A 19,530-nucleotide genomic window follows, 5' to 3' on the forward strand; every position below is an offset into this window, starting at 1 on the left:
GCAATACCAACCGGGATTAAATTACATTTTTAACAAAAGAGATGCATTTTTTTTAACAAAAAAGGTGCAATTCCGTCCCGTGTGAAAGGTCCTTTGTAGGACATTGTAGACCCGCCCCAATCTCATCGGGACCGGGGTCACCTTCCCTGGTCTGACAATCCAAATGTATAGGAACCCCTTCATTTTTTGTTCCATCATTCCTTAGTTATCCAGGTCTCAGGATGCCGAGTGCCCACAACACAGCCGAATGCCCACAGCTCAGTCGAGTGCCCACAGCTCACCCGAGTGCCGACAACTCAGCTGAATGCCCACAGCTCAGTCGAGTGCCCACAGCTCACCCGAGTGCCGACAACTCAGCCGAATGCCCACAGCTCAGTCGAGTGCCCACAGCTCACCCGAGTGCCGACAACTCAGCTGAATGCCCACAGCTCAGTCGAGTGCCCAGAACTCAGTCGAGTGCCCGCAGCTCAGCCGAGTGGTCGCAGCTCAGCCGAATGCCCACAGCTCGGTCGAGTGTCCACAACTCAGCCGAATGCCCACAACTCAGCCGAGTGCCCACATCTCACCCGAGTGCCCACATCTCACCCGAGTGCCGACAACTCAGCTGAATGCCCACAGCTCAGCCAAGTGCCCACAACTCAGCCGAATGCCCACAACTCAGCTGAGTGCTCACCGTTCAGCCGAGTGCCCATGTGTGTCCTTCACCCTCCTTTTCATAGAGCAGTAAATAAATCTTCCTGTGTCAGTATTTACTAAAGTTCTGGCATTCTATTCATGCACCAGGAAGTCGAAAATGCCGAAGCTCTCTCCCGTATAAGGGAAGCGTATGGAATATTAATGATAGGGTGCTTTCACACCTACCAGAATTTGTCGCTGCGGAAATCCGCATCTCTAAATGTAGAATTGCACCGCATCAAAAATCCACATGTGACACGCAGATTGTGGTGCAAATTTATCAGCTCAGCAGCAACTTCTGGCGGTGGGGGGGGCAGCCTCTGAGGATGCTGGGAGTTGTAGTTTCACAACAGATAGCGGTGCCATGTTGTGCGCGCTCCAACACATTGTAATCGCCTGGGCGGCTGTAGAGGAATGTTAATAGCAGAGATAAAGCACCAGGAGCGCCGAGATGAGGAGACGGATGAGAGGGAACACGGCGTCCGCCCCGCGAGGGAGCGCAACCGGTATATCTACCCACTTAGGTTGTATTTACACGGCACATATTCTTGTACGAGTTTTCTGCATTGCGAGACGCACAAACCTCAAAGATACAACCCATACAACGTGGGAAATGCGCGTAAAAATGACACCTTTGGTGATGCGAGGCCATAATCTCACAAATCGCTAGAATGCGAGAGACTTTCTGAGTGATACTGCGCTGACCGCTGTGACTACAGAGTAGCGCTCATGTCTACGGCTTGTTCTTCACTGCGTGTTAGGCATGCATTGCACAGGCGACTGTCATTGATCCATACACATGAGCGTATCGATATGCACGAGAAACAGATCGCAGCACGCTCTACTTCTCTGCGCACGGCACAGCATGAGCCCAATACTTTTGTATGGGCAGCCTATGCAACGCTGTCCACACGCAATACAATACGAAATTACTGAACCAGAACCAAGCTTGGTGCATAAATACAGCGCCAGAACCGAGCTCAGTACAAAACGCTGTACCAGAACAAAGCTCAGTGCATAATTACAGTGCCACAGCCAAGCTCATAAGTACAGCACCAGAACCGAGCTCAGGATGGATTATCACTGCGGAATACGCAGACAGACACCCGCCGCGAATTCCGCAGCAATGTCCGTCCATAGACATGCTGCGGGAAACAATTCTCCCATACTCACGAGCGGAAATCATCCGCTATTTCCCGCACGCGGTGGAGAATCGCTGCATGTTCAATTTTATGCGGAAAATTGCGCAGTCAGTGGAAGCCGTTCATCCCGCAATACTTCCGCTGTGTGCACAGCGGAAGTACAGCGAGAATCCGCGTCACCGCCCAGTGCGTCATGCACTGCACTGCAAGACACTAGCGGCGGATGCAGAGAGGTGAGTGTAGGGTCTCTGGGGGGCACCGGGTCTGATTCCGCTGCGATATTTCATGGGTGGAATCTGACCCGGCGGTGGGCATGAGGCCTAAAGATCACTGCATGCAGTAACCAGCACACGACTTCAGCCCCGAACCAAGCTCAGTACAGAAAATCACAGAACAGAAATACAGCATCACAATCAAACTCAGGCCGCTTTCGCACAGCCGAGAAAATTGCGCGAAATTTGTGCATTGCGAGACGCACGAATAAGAACACCATTCTTTTAAATGGGATAACATACATGAGCGCTTAATTTTTATTTATTTTTTCTTGCATTGTGGGACGGCAAAAAAATCCCAGCATGCCTTATCTTTTGGCGTTTCATCGCAATACCTTGCCCATTGCTTTCAATGGGGCAAGGAAAAAATATTGCATGGCGCATGAGGAGCAATGAAAACAATGGGAAACACTTGAAGATCCTCAGCCGCGCCGGAGGATCGCCAGCTCCCTGAAGTGATCCGAGGGGTATTCGACACAAAAATGCCTCGCAGCCGCGGGGAGATCGCATGTTCCCAAGCGTGATATTGGGCTGAGATTCACAGCCCGATAACGCGCTCCCCCATATAAAATTATCCTCTGTACAAAAATACTGTACCAGAACCAAGCTTGGTGCACAAATACAGCACCAAAAGCAAGATGAGTACATAAATACAGTACCAGAAGCAAGCTCGGCACATGAATATAGCACTAGAAGCAAGCTGAGCTCATAAATACAGTACCAGAAGCAAGCCGAGAACATAAATACAGCCCCAGAAGCAAGCTCAGCACATAAATAAAACACCAGATGCAAGCTCAGCACATAAATACAGCTCCAGAAGCAAGCTCTGTGCAGATACAGTTGTAGAACTAAGCAATTTCTTTGTATTGTACTTCTCCACATATAAGAGACAACAGGTTATTCAGTGTTTCAACATCTTTGTAATTATGTTGTGTGAGTCCAAGGTGCGCTGTGTGCATTGCGATGCTGCACAGTATGGGGCGCTACAGACACCATTTCCCTAAAATTTTCCATTGCACATTAAATGCTAAGAGGACCCTGGCACAGGTACAAGGGACATAAATGCATCCTGTTCCGCGTCCTGTTCGCATTGTTCCTCCAGCACCCACGTTTTCTGGAATGGACAATGATCATTATTTTACTCATCTGTCTTCACCAACACGTTCTACGTTACTATACAAGATGGCAAGAGTGCAAAAAAGAGGACCGGTCCGCAGTGAATAGTCAGTGTCTGCAGGAGAGGATCGGTCTGTAGTGATTAGTCAGTGTCTGCAGGAGAGGACCGGTCTGTAGTGAATAGTCAGTATCTGCAGGAGAGGACCAGTCTGTAGTGATTAGTCAGTGTCTGCAGGAGAGAACTGGTCTGTAGTGATCAGTCAGGGTCTGCAGGAGAGGACCGGTCTGTAGTGATCAGTCAGTGTCTGCAGGAGAGAACTGGTCTGTAGTGATCAGTCAGTATCTGCAGGAGAGGACCGGTCCGCAGTGAATAGTCAGTATCTGCAGGAGAGGACCAGTCTGTAGTGATTAGTCAGTGTCTGCAGGAGAGGACCGGTCTGTAGTGATCAGTCAGTGTCTGCAGGAGAGGACCGGTCTGTAGTGATCAGTCAGTGTCTGCAGAAGAGGATCGGTCTGTAGTGATCAGTCAGTGTCTGCAGGAGAGAACTGGTCTGTAGTGATCAGTCAGTGTCTGCAGGAGAGAACTGGTCTGTAGTGATCAGTCAGTATCTGCAGGAGAGGACCGGTCCGCAGTGATCAGTCAGTATCTGCAGAAGAGGACTGGTCTGTAGTGATCAGTTCATGTCTGCAGGAGAGGACCGGTCTGTAGTGATCAGTCAGTGTCTGCAGGAGAGGACCGGTCTGTAGTGATCAGTCAGTGTCTGCAGGAGAGGACCGGTCTGTAGTGATCAGTCAGTGTCTGCAGGAGAGGACCGGTCTGTAGTGATCAGTCAGTGTCTGCAGGAGAGGACCGGTCTGTAGTGATCAGTCAGTGTCTGCAGGAGAGGACTGGTCTGTAGTGATCAGTCAGTGTCTGCAGGAGAGGACTGGTCTGAAGTGATCAGTCAGTATCTGCAGGAGAGGACTGGTCTGTAGTGATCAGTCAGTGTCTGCAGGAGAGGACCGGTATGTAGTGATCAGTCAGTGTCTGCAGGAGAGGACCGGTCTGTACTGATCAGTCAGTGTCTGCAGGAGAGGACCGGTCTGTAGTGATCAGTCAGTGTCTGCAGGAGAGGACCGGTCTGTAGTGATCAGTCAGTGTCTGCAGGAGAGGACCGGTCTGTAGTGATCAGTCAGTGTCTGCAGGAGAGGACTGGTCTGTAGTGATTAGTCAGTGTCTGCAGGAGAGGACTGGTCTGAAGTGATCAGTCAGTATCTGCAGGAGAGGACTGGTCTGTAGTGATCAGTCAGTGTCTGCAGGAGAGAACCGGTCTGTAGTGATCAGTCAGTGTCTGCAGGAGAGGACCGGTCTGTACTGATCAGTCAGTGTCTGCAGGAGAGGGCCGGACTGTAGGGATCAGTCAGTTTCTGCTGTAGAGGACCGGTCTGTACTGATCAGTCAGTGTCTGCAGGAGAGGGCCGGACTGTAGGGATCAGTCAGTTTCTGCTGTAGAGGACCGGTCTGTAGTAATCAGTCAGTGTCTGCAGGAGAGGACTGGAGGTCAGTAGTGATCAGTCAGTATCTGCAGGAGAAGACTGGTTTGTAGTGATCAGTCAGGGTCTGCAGGAGAGGACCGGTCTGTAGTGATCAGTCAGTGTCTGCAGGAGAGGACTGGTCTGTGGTGATCAGTCAGTATCTGCAGGAGAGGACCGGTCTGTAGTGATCAGTCAGTATCTGCAGGAGAGGACCGGTCTGCAGTGATCAGTCAGTATCTGCAGAAGAGGACTGGTGTGTAGTGATCAGTTCATGTCTGCAGGAGAGGACCGGTCTGTAGTGATCAGTTCATGTCTGCAGGAGAGGACCGGTCTGTAGTGATCAGTCAGTGTCTGCAGGAGAGAACCCGTCTGTAGTGATCAGTGAGTGTCTGCAGGAGAGGAACGGTCTGTAGTGATCAGCCAGTGTCTGCAGGAGAGGACCGGTCTGTACTGATCAGTCAGTGTCTGCAGGAGAGGGCCGGTCTGTAGTGATCAGTCAGTGTCTGCAGGAGAGGACCGGTCTGTACTGATCAGTCAGTGTCTGCAGGAGAGGGCCGGACTGTAGGGATCAGTCAGTGTCTGCAGGAGAGGATCAGTCTGTAGTGATCAGTCAGTATCTGCAGGAGAAGACTGGTTTGTAGTGATCAGTCAGGGTCTGCAGGAGAGGAACGGTCTGTAGTGATCAGTCCGTGTCTGCAGGAGAGGACCGGTCTGTAGTGATCAGTCCGTGTCTGCAGGAGAGGGTCGGCCAAAAAGGAAAAAACCTGATTCTGGATGCATTAAGAGAAGCATAGAGTCTAGATGACGTGAGGTCATTATCCCCCTCTACGCTTCCTTAGTCAGACCTCATCTGGAATACTGGGTCCAGTTCTGGGCACCCCACTTTAAAAAAGACATAGACAAACTGGAGCAAGTTCAGAGAAGAGTTACCAGGATGGTGAGCGGTCTGCAAATCATGTCCTATGAGGAACGGTTAAAGGATCTGGGAATGTTTAGCTTGCAGAAGAGAAGGCTGAGAGGAGACTTAATAGATGTCTACAAATATCTGAAGGGCTGTCACAGTGCAGAGGGATCAGCCCTATTCTCATTTGCACAAGGAAAGAGTAGAAGCAATGGGATGAATCTGAAAGGGAGGAGACACAGATTAGATATTAGACAGTGAGGGTGATCAATGAGTGGAACAGGTTGCCAAGGGAGGTGGTGAGTTCTCCTTCAATGGAAGTCTTCAAACAAAGGCTGGACAGACATCTGTCTGGGATGATTTGGTGAATCCTGCCCTGGGAGGGGGTCGGACCTGATTACCCTGGAGGTCCCTTCCAACTCTACCATTCTATGATTCTTTGATCTACAGACCCCACAGCTTCTATTTCACTTACGTTATATGGAGATCCATTAACATTTTTCTCATTGGGTAGCCATGTCCGGTTCTCGGGTGTGAGGGGGTCCGGAGAAGGAGATTATATCTCAGACTATTATGTGGGAAATGTTTATTTCTGTCCCTTTTCAGTTAATCTGCTCAACAGACCGTTAAACCTGTTAATAATCGCCATGTAGGGGGAATGCGGGCAGAAAGCTGCTGAGTCCTCATTACTGAAGGGCTATCTGTTCCTTTCCACCCTAAGCTTGTCGTTAACCCCTTCAGCCCTGGAAACAGCTGATGGATACAGATAAAATACATCAGAAGGTTGTAAAGACCTTCAGGGCCGTGTGACCGCTCAAACTAAGCTGCTGTTGCTCTCTGTTAACAGCCAGCTTGCTGACAAGTTTAATGAGGTGCCATACATCAGACACTGAAGCTGGGCCATAATCCCACATGTATCCAGATTATTTTTCTGCTCCGTCTATTAAAATTTACATTAAATAAATCACCAGCGTTGGTCTCAAAAGCTGTGGGGCCGCCCCTCTTTATGTGCAGAGAACAGAGGGATAATGTACAAATGGGAGGAGTCGATGTATGTGAAGTTATAGTATGATGGGTGGAGCTATAAATAGTGGGTGTGGCTTGTTCTCTCCTGAATCTCACAAATTTTAAGGTTTTCCTCCACAAACATTTTTATACGGATAAAGATATGAAAACACAGAGGACTGTGGCAACTTATATACCATCTATCTTCTGGCAGCCAACAGGGAGCACTATTGGTAGAAGCCCCTGGTCATGGCTTCTCTTTATAGACAGGATATACTGTATATAGCGCCCTCTGTCACCCTATTCATCTATAGTCATATTCAGGAATCAGTCATGCAGGGTACAATAATCCTTGCAGACCCCAAAATCAGCATCCAATCTTAATCAAAGTGCTAACGACCACTTGTCTGTGAGTCCGTGTGTGCTGTGTGAGTTACATGCAGAGCCTGACAGCACCTGTGTGATGTCACCATCACGTAATCAGTTATCGGCTCTTAGCTCCGCCCCTGATGACATGGCAATGAGGTCATCACAGATCCTTTATCCTCCTTGTGCACTGAATGAGGGATTATGGGAGGACTACATCCCCCAAAAACCCTGCGACCTCATGGATACAGTAGTACTCAGTCTGGCAGTGTGTAGCTGGTTGTGAGACATCTGGACACCTGTGTGGAGACTCCAATAAATGACACCTAACAAATGTACACATACATAGCTCGTGTGCTCACAGGACCTGTGATGCTGTCATGTGATCAGTCACATGGTCTCTGAGCTGAATGAGGAATTATGGGTGGACTACATCCCCCACAAACCCCGGTGGCCTCAGTTGCTATGGATACAGCAGTACTCAGTCAGGCAGTTTGTAGCTGGACACCTGTGTGGAGACTCCAATAAATAACACTTCACAAACGTCCACATACATGGCTGACGGTGCATACTGACTAACAACATTGTAGCATAGTCCTTCACCGCTATCCTCACATCTCCTGAACGTGATATCATATCATCTCCAGTGCTAATGCCGCCATCACCAGTCCGGCCTTCATCTAATCGTCAACCATTGTCCAGTGTGGAAACAATCCCTTTCACTATATATTATTATATTAGTAAGCGGCGCATGGACACTGGTACTATAAATGATACTAATAGGTAGTAGGATCTGTATTAGTACACGAGCAGCCAAGGCCTTCTCTGGAGAATCCCTTTAAGATATCTGCTCAATGTGCAGCCCAGTGTACAGATGAGAAAGAGTACAATGTGTAGATACCACGCCAGGCCCTACAGTCCTGCTCATCCTGGTCTACCTGCTTCATGAGCAGTGAGGACTGACACAGCAGAGAGCAGCGGGGATGTATCACTGCAGTATGATGTCCAGAAAGAGCCTATGAGGATCTATGCAGAGAACATCCCCTATAGGCGCTGCAATGGCCTCCGTCAGGTCTTGTCACCCGGAGTCTGTATCTAATCCTGTCATGTGCGATACGATCTGCTAAACTGCGGTATCTAATCCTATCATGTGTGTTACTGTCTACTGAGATGCTGTATCTAATCCTATCATGTGCGATACCATCTGCTAAACTGTATATAATCTCATCATCTGGTACTGCCTGCAGATCTAATGTATCTAATCCTGTCATATGTGGTACTCTATTCTGAGCTGTGTATCCAACAATCAGCAAATTATTCCCTATCCCTAGGGAACAGGACTGTGGATCGTTGGGGGTCTCAGCAATGAATCCCCCATGCCATGGATAGGGGATACCTTGTGATCCTGGTCCAACCCCTTTAAGCTTATTATGTGTGCTGTCTGCTGAATGGTTGTATCTAAGCACATCATGTGTGATACTCTGCTGGCTTGGGATTTTTAAGCCCGTCATGTGTGATACTATTTGCTAAGCAATTCCATGGAACTCATCAAGGTGTAATACTTTGTACTGACTCATGTAAAGCTCCGGAGAGATCCCGTAGCCTGCGGCTGACGACAGGTAACCCTCCCTTTACACCTCTGCAGGTAGCATTGAGGTTGTAGATGCGCAGCGTCCACTGAGCAATCACACAGACACATGTACACGCATGAATAAGTCATGAAGGATCATGAGACAGGTCTCTTCATGCTGCAGTCACTGAGAGACATCTCCACCTCTCTGCTGTGCAGTCTGTTCTTCAACACCCCTTCCCGTCTCACTCACTGCTTAAATTCTTCTCTTCCCTCCCAGCCCCCCACCCTGCACCCCCATGGCTTCCTATTACTTCCATTTCTGCTGTCACTTGTTGCAGCATCTATTGTACAAATACATACAAGCCCGCAGTGTCACAATCCTTCCTCCACAAGAGATAAATACTTTACTGAATGCTACCAAACCCAGAAACAACTGAGCAACTGTTATGGCAGTTCATATTACTCAGTCACCAGGGATCTACCTACCATACCCAGAACTACCAACCACACAGAAATGAATATTACACAGCAGAACAATAGTTGTAGAACAAGACATAAACCAGTATAATTCTGCCCCCTATTTACAAGAATATAACTACTATAATACTGTCTTCTATATACAAGAATATAACTACTATAATCCTGCCCCATATGTACAAGAATATAACTACTATAATACTGCCTCCTATGTACAAGAATATAACTACTATAATACTGCCCCCTATATACAAGAATATAACTACTAAAGTAGTGCCCCCTATGTACAAGAACATAACTACTATAATACTGCCTCCTATGTACAAGAATATAACTACTATAATACTGCCTCCTATGTACAAGAATATAACTACTATAATACTGCTTCCTATGTACAAGAATATAACTACTATAATACTGCCCCCTAAGTACAAGAATATAACTACTATAATACTGTCTTCTATATACAAGAATATAACTACTATAATCCTGCCCCCTATCTACAAGAATATAGCTACTATAATACTGCCCCCTATGTACAAGAATATAACTACTATAATACTGCCCCTATGTACAGGATTATAACTACGATAATACTGCCCCCTATGTACAAGAATATAACTACTATAATACTGCTCCCTATGTACAAGAAAATAACTACTATAATACTGCCCCTATGTACAAAACTATAACTACTATAATACTGCTCCTATGTACAAGAATACAACTACTATAATACTGCCCCCTGTGTAAAAGAAAGAAACTACTATAATTCTGACTCCTATGTACAAGAATATAACTACTATAATACTGCCCCCTATGTACAGGAATATAAGTACTATAATACTGCCCCCTATGTACAAGAATATAACTACTATAATACTGCCTCCTATGTACAAGAATATAACTACTATAATACTGCCCCCTATAAACAAGAATATAACTACTATAAAACTGCCCCCTATGTACAGGAATATAACTACAATAATACTGCCTCCTATGTACAAGAATATAACTACTATAATACTGCCTCCTATATACAAGAATATAGCTACTATAATACTGCCCCTATGTACAAGAATATAACTACAATAATACTGCCTCCTATGTACAAGAATATAACTACTATAATACTGCCTCCTATGTACAAGAATATAGCTACTATAATACTGCCTCCTATGTACAAGAATATAACTACTATAATACTGCCTCCTATGTACAAGAATATAACTACTATAATACTGCTCCTATGTACAAGAATATAACTACTATAATACTGCTCCCTATGTACAAGAATAGAACTACTATAATACTGCCTCCTATGTACAAGAATAGAACTACTATAATACTGCCTCCTATGTACAGGAATATAACTACTATAATACTGCCCCTATGTACAAGAATATAACTACAATAATACTGCCTCCTATGTACAAGAATATAACTACTATAATACTGCCTCCTATGTACAAGAATATAGCTACTATAATACTGCCTCCTATGTACAAGAATATAACTACTATAATACTGCCTCCTATGTACAAGAATATAACTACTATAATACTGCTCCTATGTACAAGAATATAACTACTATAATACTGCTCCCTATGTACAAGAATAGAACTACTATAATACTGCCCCTATGTACAAGAATAGAACTACTATAATACTGCCCCTATGTACAAGCACATAACTACTATAATACTGCTCCTATGTACAAGAATATAACTACTATAATACTGCCTCCTATGTACAAGAATATAACTACTATAATACTGCCTCCTATGTACAAGAATATAACTACTATAATACTGCTCCTATGTACAAGAATAGAACTACTGTAAGACTACCTCCTATGTACAAGAATATAACTACTATAATACTGCTCCTATGTACAAGAATATAACTACTATAATACTGCTCCCTATATACAAGAATATAACTACTATAATCCTGCCCCCTATCTACAAGAATATAGCTACTATAATACTGCCCCCTATGTACAAGAATATAACTACTATAATACTGCCCCTATGTACAGGATTATAACTACGATAATACTGCCCCCTATGTACAAGAATATAACTACGATAATACTGCCCCCTATGTACAAGAATATAACTACTATAATACTGCTCCCTATGTACAAGAAAATAACTACTATAATACTGCCCCTATGTACAAAACTATAACTACTATAATACTGCTCCTATGTACAAGAATACAACTACTATAATACTGCCCCCTGTGTAAAAGAACATAACTACTATAATACTGCTCCCTATGTACAAGAATATAACTACTATAATTCTGACTCCTATGTACAAGAATATAACTACTATAATACTGCCCCCTATGTACAGGAATATAAGTACTATAATACTGCCCCCTATGTACAAGAATATAACTACTATAATACTGCCTCCTATGTACAAGAATATAACTACTATAATACTGCCCCCTATAAACAAGAATATAACTACTATAATACTGCCCCCTATGTACAGGAATATAACTACAATAATACTGCCTCCTATGTACAAGAATATAACTACTATAATACTGCCTCCTATATACAAGAATATAGCTACTATAATACTGCCCCTATGTACAAGAATATAACTACAATAATACTGCCTCCTATGTACAAGAATATAACTACTATAATACTGCCTCCTATGTACAAGAATATAGCTACTATAATACTGCCTCCTATGTACAAGAATATAACTACTATAATACTGCCTCCTATGTACAAGAATATAACTACTATAATACTGCTCCTATGTACAAGAATATAACTACTATAATACTGCTCCCTATGTACAAGAATAGAACTACTATAATACTGCCTCCTATGTACAAGAATAGAAGTACTATAATACTGCCTCCTATGTACAGGAATATAACTACTATAATACTGCCCCTATGTACAAGAATATAACTACAATAATACTGCCTCCTATGTACAAGAATATAACTACTACAATACTGCCTCCTATGTACAAGAATATAGCTACTATAATACTGCCTCCTATGTACAAGAATATAACTACTATAATACTGCCTCCTATGTACAAGAATATAACTACTATAATACTGCTCCTATGTACAAGAATATAACTACTATAATACTGCTCCCTATGTACAAGAATAGAACTACTATAATACTGCCCCTATGTACAAGAATAGAACTACTATAATACTGCCCCTATGTACAAGAATAGAACTACTATAATACTGCTCCTATGTACAAGAATATAACTACTATAATACTGCCTCCTATGTACAAGAATATAACTACTATAATACTGCCTCCTATGTACAAGAATATAACTACTATAATACTGCTCCTATGTACAAGAATAGAACTACTATAAGACTACCTCCTATGTACAAGAATATAACTACTATAATACTGCTCCTATGTACAAGAATATAACTACTATAATACTGCCCCCTATGTACAAGAATATAACTACTATAATACTGCCTCCTATGTACAAGAATATAACTACTATAATACTGCTCCTATGTACAAGAATATAACTACTATAATACTGCTCCCTATGTACAAGAATAGAACTACTATAATACTGCCCCTATGTACAAGAATAGAACTACTATAATACTGCCCCTATGTACAAGAATAGAACTACTATAATACTGCTCCTATGTACAAGAATATAACTACTATAATACTGCCTCCTATGTACAAGAATATAACTACTATAATACTGCCTCCTATGTACAAGAATATAACTACTATAATACTGCTCCTATGTACAAGAATATAACTACTATAATACTGCCCCCTATGTACAAGAATATAACTACTATAATACTGCTCCTATGTACAAGAATATAACTACTATAATACTGCCCCCTATGTACAAGAATATAACTACTATAATACTGCCCCATATGTACAAGAAAATAACTACTATAATACTGCCCCATATGTATAAGAATATAACTACTATAATACTGCCCCCCTATGTACAAGAATATAACAATTATAATACTGCCCCTATGTATAGGAATATAACTACTATAATACTGCCCCCTATGTACAAGAATATAACTACTATAATACTGCCTCCTATGTACAAGAATATAACTACTATAATACTGCCCCTATGTACAAGCATATAACTACTATAATACTGCCCCCTATGTACAAGAATATAACTACTATAATACTGCCCCTATGTACAAGAATATAACTACTATAATACTGCCTCCTATGTAGAAGAATATAACTACTATAATACTGCCTCCTATGTAGAAGAATATAACTACTATAATACTGCCTCCTATGTACAAGAATATAACTACTATAATGCTGCTCCCTATGTACAAGAATATAACTACTATAATACTGCCCCCTATGTACAAGAATATAACTACTATAATACTGCCTCCTATGTAGAAGAATATAACTACTATAATACTGCCTCCTATGTACAAGAGTATAATCACTATAACACTTCCCCCTATGTACGAGAATATAGAAGTACAGAATTGTTGTTTGTGGCTGGAGTTGCCTTTTATGTTTGCTTTGTGTCTAGTATATCATTTGTGTACTTGATGCATTTAGAGTCTGACTATATTCGTACAGCTGCGGGGTGAATTGTGAGGCAGATAGTGTGAATTTGTGGATGGTGTGCAGGTATTCCATGTTTGACCTTGACCGGAAGGTGAGGTGACCTCTGGAGTTCTTTGTGCTTTTTATTACATATAGTGATAATCGTGCAGACTCTATTGTTTGTCCGCGGGGGCATGGACGTTACAGTGAGTAAACCGTCAAAGTCCAGAGCAGATGAGAAGCTGGTGTAGAGGATCACAAAGCTGCAACTCTGCGCTGACGTGATTCGTACACATCCCAATTGTGGGCAGAGCTTATGGAGAAGCTGCATCTATGGTAAGTAGGGCCCCTGTCCACCCTCAGATCTGCGCTTATGATAAACACAGTGGCATATGACCCATGTTTTTTGCCTCATGCCCCCAATAGCGATCACCACATTGAGTTGTGTCCGCCCCATGCTATAGTGCTTGGATGACGTCAGCCCCACAACAATCACCTCCCCTCTCATAGAGTATGCGTGGACTAGATTGGGCCTCAATGCTATATGTTCAGGTAGTGAATGAATCCTCCCATGGGATACGGGGATAGACAGCCTCTACCATGTGGCCCAGCAAGAACTTGTCCCATTGTATGATGTAAGCTTATATAGGGCTCCTCTTGTCTACAAGTGCCCAACTTCACATGGAAAGGGAGAGGGAAGCCAGGGGTAATGCCACACTGCTATGGGCAATCCCCACATCCTCTTATCCTGGACTTCCTGACCCTCTACTCTCCCATATATCTCCAAGCAGTATATTGGGCCCTGTGTACCACCAACATGTGACCTTTTACCTCGTTCTATACACTGATCAGCCATAACACTGACTACCTGGCAACAATGATGCCTATTGGAGGTGCGATAGATTATGGAATGTACCAGGAGGCCTGAGGAATCAGTCAGTTCTTGAAATAGAGAAAGACAGTGGCGGTGTAAAGGTTAGAGGTCTAATACAGCAAAGTGAGTCATGGTGAGCCATCTGATGATGGACTCTCCCATACATGGCAGCACAGGAACCTTTAAGAGATGACGTGGGGCCAGCATGTGCATTTTGGTGGCTACTTCAGTAAGAGTCATAACAGCAAGCGGTTGGTATGTGCAAGCCAAGGTGGACACTGGTGAGAGAACGAGAGATAAGCTACTGCAAGTGATGCCAAAGTCAGATGCGGAGAGCCAGGAACGGAGCGATGGATGGAGCCATATGCAGGCCTAAGGGTAGTCAGAGTTCTGTGTGTACAAGCGAAGGAGAGCTGGCGACAAGAAAGAAGAGCAGCGGGGAAAAGAGGGCTGAGAACAGACAGCCCGGTGAGTTTAGAGTGCTTCGGTCATAAGTCTACTATGATGTATTGCTTCGGGCGGCAAGCCCAATGTACGTAACTGAGCCAGAGAGGGCGTTAGGTCCACATATATAGTAGACTACTTAGAAGTATTAGGACCTGCGGTACCGGGGTATTAGTAGTTAGGGGTAGTTAGAAAGTAAAAAGTTATTAGATGGACAATTGCAACTGCTAAAAAGTACAAGCTCTCGAGTTATTGTATTTGTGGTGACAGAATAGCAGATTTTACTATGTTTTTGCAACGCTTCAGTATTTTAACCCTCCTGCAAAAAGATACAATGTAATTTGCCCCCGCCTCCGTCTGTCACCACCGCGCCCTTACACAACATTCACCTGCAACTGTGGGAACACGAAAACCACTGAAGAACGTGCAAAGACCAGAAGATGTCCAATAGCCCCCTGCCCAAATGAAGGTCCATCATCAAGGACAATGAGGTCACAAGGTGCAGAACCAATAAAAGGTTCTTCAGTCTTGTCTCAGTCACACAATGTCATCACTCCCGTATCCTGGAAGATGACACCCAGCTGTAAAGCACCCCCACTTTTATTTGTCCTCTCCAATCTGAAGAGACTGGTGGACACCAGAAGACATTAGCAGCAATCTCAACTGAAAGTACAAGAGATAGATACAAGAAGGGAGAGGCTCAAGTTAAAGGGATCCCCTTCTGTGGAATGAAAGTGTATGTAGTGGTCAGTACTTCCGAAAGTGCTAAAACAAGTGGCAACCAGCTACAGGTTCATGGCACCCTGGGGTCATTGATGGGCATGAAGCCTAATCCATCTGGTCCGATCACACAGAAGAGAAACTGTAGGACAAATTACTCATAACGTTCCTACTGGAGATGTTAAAAAAGCAACAGATCACACAGGACATTACAACTCGCTGTATATGGGGCCGGCCGGTCAGAGTGTCCATGTAACCCCTGTTCACCACCGGAAGTGCCAACAAGAGCATCAGAACTGAAGCATGGAGCAATAGAAGAAGGTGGCCTGGTCTGATGAATCATGTTCCATCACGTGGACAGACGAGTGCGTCACTTATCTGGGGAAGAGATGGTACTAGGTTTGGAAGAAATCAAGCTGGCCAGGACAGTGTGATGCTGGGCACTGAGGTCCTGGCATCATGTACCATCTACCTAACATTGTACAAAGAAGTACCCCCTTCATGGCAGCAGGAATCACTGCAGGAACTGCTCAGGAACATGACAGAGCGATCAAGGTGATGTCTTCTTCTCCCAGATCTCACCTGATCGAGAGAAACAAATCTGATCCATGGAGACCGCAACGAGCAACCTACAGGATCGGCTGCTGATACTACAGGACACTCCAGAGAGGGAGCGACGAAGTATTACACAGCTGGTTTAATGTTAGGACTAATCAGTGCAGGTTCAGAGTTACATAGTATGTTAGGCTGAAAAGACACCACCTAGTTCAGCCTATTACCCCTAATGTTTATCCAGAGGAAGGCAAAAAAAACACACGAAGTAGAAACCAATTTCCTTCCTGACTCCAATCACAATCAGAATAATCCCCGGATCATCGACCCTTCTGAAGAATCAGTGATATAACAGGTAATATTGTATCGCCCAAGAAGGTATCCAGAACCCTCAAGTTCCTTTATCGATTTTGCCATCACTACGTCCTCAGGCACAGAGTTCCACAGTCTCACTGCTCTTACAGTAAAGAACCCCCTTCTATGTTGGGGTAGAAACCAGTAGTTGTAGAGGGTGCCCCCTTGTTACAGTCGCAGTCCTGGGTATAAACAGATCATGGGAGAGATCCTTGTATTGTCCCCTAATATATTTATGCATAGTTATTAGGTTGTCCCAAAACCGTCTTTTTTTCTAAACAAAATTATTCCAATTTTGATGTCCTCTCTGGGTATTGTAGTCCGCCCATTCCATTTTTTACTTTAGTTGCCCGCCTTTGTACCCACTCAAGCTCTGATATGTCCTTCTTGAGTACCAGTGCCCAAAACTGTCCACAATGTCCCATGTGTGGTCTGACCAGTGACTTGTAAAGAGGAACAACAATGTTTTCGTCATGCGCCCCTAGACCTCTTCTGATGCCCCCCACGATCCTATGTGCCTTGGCAGCAGCTGCCTGACACTGGTTGCTCCAGTTAAGCTTACAGATATCTAAAACCCCCAGGTCCTTTTCCATATCCGTGTTCCCCAGTGGTTTCTCATTTAGTGTGTAATGGTGACATGTATTTCTTGCCCATGTGCAGAACCGCACATTTATCAGTGTTACTCATTTGCCACTTTTCTGCCCCAAACTTATCCAGATCCTCTTGTAACCGCATTCTGTCCTCTTTGGTGTTCGTTACTTTACATAGTTTTGTATCATCTGCGAATATTGCTATATTACTGTATAATCCTTTTACGAGGGAGTTAGGGGATCATTCACATCAGCTCGAGGGGCTTCTGTGTTCCTGCTTTGTTTGGGGGAGCAAGAAAACAGTAACTCCTGGCTGACTGGAACCATCATATGCCGGAAACAAATGGCGCCGGATGGCCCCTATTGAATATAATTTTGCCAGATTCGGCAGGACTGAGCAGCGCTGCATGTGGCGCTATTTTGTCCCGTTTTTTAGCGCCCATCAGCGGCAGAGGTCCGATGCTGATGTGAATGAACCCCAATAAATGTATTAAAAAGAACATTAACATTTTCTTAAAGGGGCCGTCCATTATTATCCCAATAAAACGTAATATTTGTACAATGCTCAGCGCTGTAGCTTTGCAACTCGCCATTTTCAAGATCTCTGCTTGCTGCCACTAAACAAACATTCACAGTTTATCTTCAAACACCCGTCCTGATATTGCAGTCCTGTTGAATACAAAGAGCGGTCTGTTACAATGTATCACTGCAGTTGGCACTCCAGAAGCTAAACACAGCCGCAGCTTTCTTGTCCTGGACTCCAGGTTGCCTGCACTTAGACATTGCAACAAACCGCCGCTGTGAGAACAGTCACAATGGGGTTTCTATTAATAGACAGCAAGCAAAGATCTTAATAATGATGCAGAAGTGAAAGAAGAAGTCTATTAGAAAGTCGCAGAAGCTTTTTGACTGGGTGATCCCCTTTAATGTCGCTCCTTGACCACAGGAGGTTGCACTCTAATCCCTCTCCGTAGCCCTGATCTGTACCGCACATATGATTCATTTCGCTGAACGCCATTCAACCTGTGCGTTAAGACCGTAGGAGGAAAACTGCGTCTGGATGAAACCCACGCAAGCAAAGGGGGGAGAAGATTATCTCCGGGAAGATGGAGCCCTCGTAGCGATGCTGATCCCCGAACCCCGCGCCTCCTCTATGTGCAAGAGCTTGGGGGCATTTGGAACATTGCTGCCATTGATAAGTGCCTGGCCTGCTGAAGGTGATCGCTATAAATCCGTCACATGGTATAACCACCATGTTTACAAACATGGCGCCATTTTTGCATCTACACCATGTTGCTACCTGACCACCATTGTGCCCAGTAGTAACGATCTATGCAAACGCTATATACTTACGTTATAACGGGCGACCCCACAAGTCAAACCCGCCTCTGTCAGTCACTTTTGGAGGTGCCCCTCACTGGACTGCGGTTTCGCCAGCCGTACGTTTTTTTCTCACCGGTGCCACGTTTCATCCCAAAACAATCGTAATATTGTATAACCCAAAACACTGACCACGTGTGCAGCGCGCAGCAGCCCCCTCCCCGGCCAGATACCGCAATCCCCTCTGGGTCAGTGCTGCTCATTCATCGATGCTGCAGACCATATGGCCTGACAATGAGAGAGGAAAGCGAAGGCTGGCAAGGGTTAAACGTACGCAGCTGTCTTCCTGTTCTATGCATCGCATCCACCGATTGCCGAATCCATTTTTACAGCCAGACCCCCCAACGTCGTGCGAGCCCCCAGCCCGCAATCGGCTGTAAGGATAAAAGCGGGGTGCTGAGACTCACTCGATCATAGTGGGGGCTCCACGTGTCCCTCGTAGACGCGGTTCTTCAGTCTGATGGCTGTGTCATGGCCCTGTGGACTGCAGCGTTGCCAGTTAGGTCGTCGCTGTGTTACTTTGCATCATGTTGCCGTCTGCAGTGTGCGTCGTTGATGCTCGCGGTGTTTTTGGGGGGTCAGTGTCTAAAGTCGTGTACGGCGTCTCTTACTTCCATGCTGCCTCCTTTTGTGTGTAGGTTGCCACATCTGCCGGCCCTGTGTCTGCTCTCAGCCGGCCATGGTTCCTGGGCTCAGTGTCCCTTTCCTCTTCTCTCTCCGGCATCTAAGGATTCAGAAATCTGACACCCAGCCTCCCCCCCACCGCCGCTGCCTCGTTCGCCCTCCCCTTTCCTACAAGAGATGGGAAATGAGGCAAAAAGCATCACACAATGTGTCACAGCCTCCGGGCAGCAAACGTGCGGCGGCTACAGAGGGTCCCCAGGACGTTACGTAGTCGGGGGGCGGCATTCTGCGATGAATAAGTACAGCCAGCGGGTCACGTAGTAAAGAACCAAAACCGATGGAGGATGTAATGCTGCAATGGA

At 44.8% G+C, this 19,530-nt stretch overlaps 1 protein-coding gene across 5 annotated transcripts in view; it reads right to left on the reverse strand.

Annotated features, from left to right (window-relative positions):
• The window catches only part of GRAMD1A (GRAM domain containing 1A), a 145,170-nt gene that overhangs the window by 70,017 nt on the left and 55,623 nt on the right, over positions 1–19,530 (reverse strand). Inside the window, exon 1 of one of the 5 annotated variants that reach the window (XM_066606454.1) lies at positions 19,156–19,317. The exons of 2 other annotated variants lie outside the window; for them this stretch is intronic. In XM_066606454.1, coding sequence (XP_066462551.1) covers positions 19,156–19,268 — 113 coding nt within the window. In that variant the 5' untranslated portion in view covers positions 19,269–19,317. Of the gene's footprint in view, positions 1–18,517; positions 18,537–18,951; positions 19,318–19,530 lie in introns of those variants that run through there. 2 more of the 5 variants (XM_066606455.1, XM_066606456.1) reach the window with 2 other exon arrangements.

This window comes from Eleutherodactylus coqui, chromosome 6, assembly GCF_035609145.1.
Source record: "Eleutherodactylus coqui strain aEleCoq1 chromosome 6, aEleCoq1.hap1, whole genome shotgun sequence".
Lineage (NCBI taxonomy): Eukaryota > Metazoa > Chordata > Amphibia > Anura > Eleutherodactylidae > Eleutherodactylus > Eleutherodactylus coqui.